General features: G+C 39.5%; 1 protein-coding gene across 1 annotated transcript in view; it reads left to right on the top strand.

Annotated features, from left to right (window-relative positions):
* LOC127372480 (integrin alpha-5) overlaps positions 1-4,718 on the top strand; it is a 43,880-nt gene extending 39,162 nt beyond the window's left edge. Inside the window, exons 27-30 of the mRNA XM_051416213.1 lie at positions 1,727-1,840; positions 2,651-2,752; positions 2,892-3,014; positions 3,864-4,718. Coding sequence (XP_051272173.1) covers positions 1,727-1,840; positions 2,651-2,752; positions 2,892-3,014; positions 3,864-3,947 — 423 coding nt within the window. The 3' untranslated portion in view covers positions 3,948-4,718. The remainder of the gene's footprint in view (positions 1-1,726; positions 1,841-2,650; positions 2,753-2,891; positions 3,015-3,863) is intronic.
* The last annotated feature ends 1,602 nt before the right edge of the window (positions 4,719-6,320 follow it).

The following is a 6,320-nucleotide window of genomic DNA, read 5'->3' as shown; positions in this document are numbered from 1 at the left end:
ACTACAAGGCTGCTGATAGTTGTCGTAGAGACTGTACAGACTCTGGCTGATACTGATGACAATATTTAGGGATTTTCAAAATCTGCTAACGATATGTCCGCTGAACTTTTTTTAAACATGAAGAAAAAACTCCCCCACATTTGCTGTCTGAGGGACATTTTTCTCCCACTCGGTGCAGAGGTGTGGGTGTGACTCAGTTTGTACCCACCTCTGAGTGGGTTTACCCGCCTAAAAATTGCCAGATGGCTTGCACTCTGCAAGCAATCATGTTACAATGAGTTTCATGCACAGTAATGTGGATGCACGGTGTTTACTGCACACAGGAGAATTCCTTTCCCTGACTTCAATCTTTAAGGCAGTGCCTCCTCCCCATACTGTCAATGCTCCTCCCAGGCAACATAAGTACCCCTGTAAAACTGCTACTGAGTCTGGGGAGAAGTGCTGTCTGTCTGTCAGGACATACTCAGGCAATAACTGAGCTGCTTGCTGTTGTTCCATAACCAACAGCCATTTCTCTTCTATATGCAGGCCAGGGGAAAAGTTAGTGCGTGCTAAAGCTACTCACTTTGCTGGGTGTGTCGTGTAGTAAGAGTTGTGATCATATGATGATGCTGATGACGATTATGATGTCTATTCGGTTGATGATGGGGATTGTGTTATGATGGCAGAACTGTTGAACAGGCCTGGGCACTATGCTCTTCATTTTACTCCTCTTCGTGTATTTATATGGTCATATTTAATTTGCCTTGTAATGCTGTTGCTACTGTAGTTTAGTACACTGTGTATGTTGGACACCAGTGACTTCTAACCTCACCCCTCCAAGGACAAAAATTAAGTTGAAAGTTGAAAGGGAGCTTCGTAGCTCACACGACAAATGTGAAGTGAGCACGCAAAGGCACTTTTAAACTCAACAAGTAAAAACCGTCAGACAACGATGACACTGACGACAGTTACGAGCTGGAGGGAGGAGCATCTGTGTCGATCTGTGTCTAGGACGTATTCAAATCCTGAAAGTAGAAACACTACAATATAAAAACCCTGCACACTGCGCGGAAAAGTCGTGCATTGAAATTGCCTTTCAAGGAAGGGTACAAACGGGTTATTTGTAGGCTTTATTAGATGTTCTGTTACATCACATTGTGAAACCATGCTTCCTTCTCCGATAGCACCATTATATTTTCATGATCTATCAATTCATTGGTTGACTTTGATCAGGCAAGCTGACTAAAATGACTCTCAGTTCATATCAGTAGTACAAGGTCCTTCAGTGTCAATACCACAACCAGGGACAAAATAACTTCCACACCCCAAATTGGTTCAACCCAATATATGAAAATGATGGAAAGTCAAAATACACGCCGCTATGTTATTCTATTGAAAGCATCGATTTTACTTTGATGCTCATCAAGTAGAGGGAGTAGTCCTCCCTTTAGGTAACCCTCACTCTCAAAAAGGTTGGAGACCCCTGCTCCAACATCTGCCAAGTATCTACTTTTTTTTAAACAAACACTACACTGGGTTCTTTGTATGCAAGATACATTTTTAATAATGAAGCGTATTGATTCACCTTTTTAAATAGATAGGTCTGTATAGTGCTTTTAGTGCTTTTTGATTCCTGCAGAAGAAGCTGCACCGAGTCATTTTGGTGGGGAATTGTTGGCCAATATCGCTGAATGCTGCGTTTCCTGCTTGCTGTGTGTTTGACTGTGGCTCTGTCCCTCCTCAGACCTGCTCTACAGTGGAGTGCTGGCAGCTGCAGTGTGATGTTGGGCTGCTGGAGAGAGGAGCCAACGTTATCCTGACTGTGCGCTCCAGACTCTGGGCTGAAACCTTCATCGAGGTGGGACTACAGGACACACTGCTCTGCACTGTGTTGGTCATATGTAATCTGCTAGTACGGGAAACTCAAGTCAAAAGGGAAACGCAGACCGGATGAGAAAACCAACATGAAGTCATACTATCTGTGTTCTCATGCTGCCCCCTGTTGGGCAGGTCACCAAACAACAATTACAGATGTGTGTTGCAAATCCATACTACATGCTAATTCTATGCAATATAAACTACATTATATATTAATTTTCATAGTATATTTGCAGTAATAATATAAGACATTAATGTACTTTCAGTTCATAATAACAGCAAACGATACAGCATGTCCCAGTTAACAAGTTAAGGACACAATGGTTTGCAGAAACTTCATTTGTTTACCAGCATCTTCCTGCAGCCTTCTCAGCACCATCAACATTTTTCCTCCTAGCTGTGGGCAACTTTGACTATAAATCTGTCAGCAGGAACACACTGCATACTCAAAATCACTCAAAAAAGAATTAGTATGTAGTAAACAGTATGGGATGCTTTAATATGATGCTGTTTGATAAATAGATATTAATAATAAATTCTACTCTTTTGTGGAATTTATCTGCACTTGTGTTGGGGTAAATATCAGTCTGAATTAACTTGATTTGTGTTTTAATGTCTCAAAGTGATTGAGAATTTCGGGGGAATCAGTGAATATTTGTACTTTTGAGGTTTGTTTGGGTGATTACAGGTAAACTCTTGTCACAGAATCAGGTACTAGCAGCCTTCCAGCCTATCAGTCCAGCCTTTATTAAAATGCTTGTTCTTACAACTGTCTTTTGCTTGTCCACAGAGGGCCTATAAGCAGTATGTTCTGGAGTGCTCTGCTCACTACAAGGTGGACAGGATGCCTTATTCTATTCCCCCCAAATTCAAGCCATCGGGATCCAAAAAGGTAACTTCATCTGATTTCTTATTGGATATTTACTGTGCAATGAGCTTGCAAGTGTCAGCTTATTTACATGTGAGTGTTAGTGAAAGGTGGTACGAATCTTTGGAGGATCATCCGAATGCTGTGCTTTCCGGTTGTTCAGGTGGTGACAGCTGTGGTGTGGAACAAGCCGGACAGTCTGTTCTCTGTTCCAGTGTGGATCATCATCCTGGCTGTTCTAGCTGGGTTGCTATTACTCTCCCTGCTCATATATCTACTATACAAGGTACCAAGCTACGAAATAACCCTGCTTATACAGTTAGCACAGAAAACAACAGTTTCTGACTGGCTAGTGTGTGTTTAAATATCAGGACACCTCAGGTGCAGTTTAAATGGGGGTTAGTTAGTAACACTAAGGGACACAGTGACACAGTTTTTGACAGCTACAGTATGTCAAATCACACATCACATAGTAAAATTATTAGTTAATGTAGTGAAAATGATTAGGCTTGGATGGATTACTGAACGGGCCAACCTGTCTCTGTTTGAAGGGATTAATAACAATTCTAGCTGGAAAATCAAACGACCACAAGCAGACAAATAACGACCACAAAAAGAGATACTACAGAGATGCTCAAAACAACTACCAGGACAGACGAATTTAATGCAAAGAGACACAACTACAAAGACACACATAACTGTTAAGAGGCACAAACAATTAGAAAAATATGCAAAATGACTACAAAGAGACACAAAACGAGTATAAGAGATACAAAGTAACAACAAAGAGACAAAACTACAAAGAAACACAAAAGGCCTACAAAGAGACATAAAACCATCACAAAGAGACACAAATTGTCCTCAAAGACAGAGATGCAAAACATCCACAAAGAAAGAGAAACAAAACGACTACAAAGAAATGAAAAACAACTATAAAGAGATGCAAAATAACTACAAATGATGTGGCTTTGTCATTTGAAGTAGTTTTTCGTCTCTCTTTCAGTCTGGGGGTTTCTGTAAACAAGAAACCTCTATGAGTATAAAGCCTATGAAAGGGATAGGGAACATTGACTGGTCTAGACTTTGTGCCAGATTGATTTATATGTGATCTTCCTCTCTCCATGTTTTCCTCCAGATGGGCTTCTTTAAAAGGTCAGATCCGTACGGTACGACCATGGAGAAGGCCCAGCTCAAACCCCAAGCGTCCTCTGAAGCTTAGATGGAGCCTCCACTGCAGCTGTTCCAAAGAACTGGAATCATTGTCACATTCCCAAACAAACAAGGAAACTTACTAATGATAAGCAGGCAACCCATTTACGAAGAGACAGTTATGGGTGCTGTATCACTGGAATAAACAATATCTGGTGCTGCACTAAAATGCCAAAGCAGGAAAGACTACAAGGGTAATGCAGTTGAATATGCACTGCTGTTTTGGACATGAATTTGTACAATCAGAGCAAGATTTATGAAGCTTCTGCAGAAAGTCAAGGATTTGTTCCTTAGAAGCTCATCCCTGTGGAAAAATGTTGCATTGGAAAATACTCCTCGTACAGTCTGTTGAGCCCAAATCGATACAGGGAAAAATATGCACCTCCAACAAAAGGCACTAATGCTACAGTATTTCTTTGTTCCTGAAAGGTGTATTTTAAGCCATGTTTGCGATCCCAGTGTTTTGTTAAAATTCCTGCTTTTGTATGATTTATACACCACTCTTTATTTATGGCACAATGTTTTTCCTATTGGTTGTTGAATGTTGTACTGTACTGTCTGCAGGACAATCCTGATGAAACTGCAATGTTTAACTTGAATTATTCCTCTCCCATATTGGGAGGTATTTTGTGTATGTTGTGGTGTTTATGTAATGTATTCATTGTGTTATGACCCATTGGTGTTGTGGCCCAGAATAAAGCCTGATTTTGTATACCCACCCAAAACATTATTGATGTGCTAGTTGTGAGTAAACAAATAAAGCTGAGCCAATTGCTACTGACATGAGATACTATTGGAAATGAGAAGTAAGCAATGAAAAATGAATCAGTATCATCATGTAGATTCAGCTTTCAGTCTTGAAAGTTGGTATGATTTCAATATTTGACAAATGAATCAGCAGCATCAGAGTCTGTGTAGTATGAAATTTGCAGCTGTGTTTATCAGTTCTCCATATTTAGTGATTCAAAAACTCTTAATACTCTCCTACTAATGTGTTAGTGGGCCTTTAGCTCCCTCTGCAGGTAATACATGTATACAGAGCCTTCTGATGTTGAAGTCACATCACAAATATTAGTATTTGAAGGTGCCGGTTAACAACAGCCCCTGCAAGCCCCTGTGGTGAATATGACCCCGAGCGGACATTTAGAGATCATATTATATACACGGTTAATGATGAATTCAGTGCAAAATTGCATAGTTTAATATTACAGTAAATATTGTGCCTGATGGGTATGTACACCTTTAAAGTCTACTGAAGCCAAAGAACTAAGCTAAACCAAAACAGACAACAATGAAGTTCTCTTACTGTGTTCAGTTTGAAATGTTTTCAACCTCACCCCTTTTAATGTCTTATACATGCAAAAATGGTGCAGTTACCTCGACAGAGACCAATTTCAATGTGAGCAGACATCAGATTCTCAATCTCAAACATACAGAGACAAGAGGAATAAGGAGAGTGCACGCACCAGCAGCCACACACTGAGCCGGCACACAGTGGTAACTATTTTCATTTGTTTTATTATCTATAGGTTTCAGCACATCATGCACAATGCACAATAAATAACTGGACACATACATTTTGCTTTCATAATACACAGTTTTATTAGCCATTTTTGACAGGTAGTTTTCTGTTTGGGTGCACACAATTAGTTATCTTTCTTTGTCAATTTTGGAAACGTTATGAGGTTATTTTTCATTAAATGAATTCAGTTTTCTTTGAGTTACCAGCTCCTGGGGGTTTCATTAGGCAGCGTTATCTTAACATTATTTGTGGTTATGTTTTACTCTATCCCCCCGTGTAAGAGTGGCCTTGGTTTACATGCTTTAATGTTAAAAAAAAACATATCAAAGTACAAATGTAGTTAAATCAATGAAGTTTGTAAGGTCAATTTAGTCTGTTCAATTTGTTAACACAGCCTGAGTTAAGTTTTGTTTAGGTGACTTCTTTTATGGGCTGAGAACTTAATTGTATATTTTGTAAATTTGAAAATACTTTTTTTTCTGGTTGAATAAAACTGAAAATTTACCTCTGACTCCTCATGTCTGCCAGTTCGGTCCCTCACAGAGAGAAACCCGAGGAAAGTAACAGAAATAAATCAAGTTTAAAGGACCAGGGTCTAGGATTTAGTGGCATCTAGCAGTGAAGTTGCAGATTGCCATCATTTGAATACAGCTCAGCCTAGAATAAACAACGGAGGCCGTGAAAAGGCCCTAACAGTAGACACATGTTGGTTCAACATGGCAGCCACCGTAGAAGAGGACCTGCTCCCTCTGTTGATATAACAAGCTCTTTTTAAGGTAACAAAAACACAATAATTATTTATATTTCATATCAGGTGATTATACACTAATGAAAACATACCTGTGAATATTATATTCCATT

The sequence above is a fragment of the Dicentrarchus labrax genome, unplaced genomic scaffold (genome assembly GCF_905237075.1).
Source record: "Dicentrarchus labrax unplaced genomic scaffold, dlabrax2021, whole genome shotgun sequence".
Lineage (NCBI taxonomy): Eukaryota > Metazoa > Chordata > Actinopteri > Moronidae > Dicentrarchus > Dicentrarchus labrax.
Note: the sequence above shows the minus strand (reverse complement) of the source record. Positions and strands in the feature narration are given on the sequence as shown.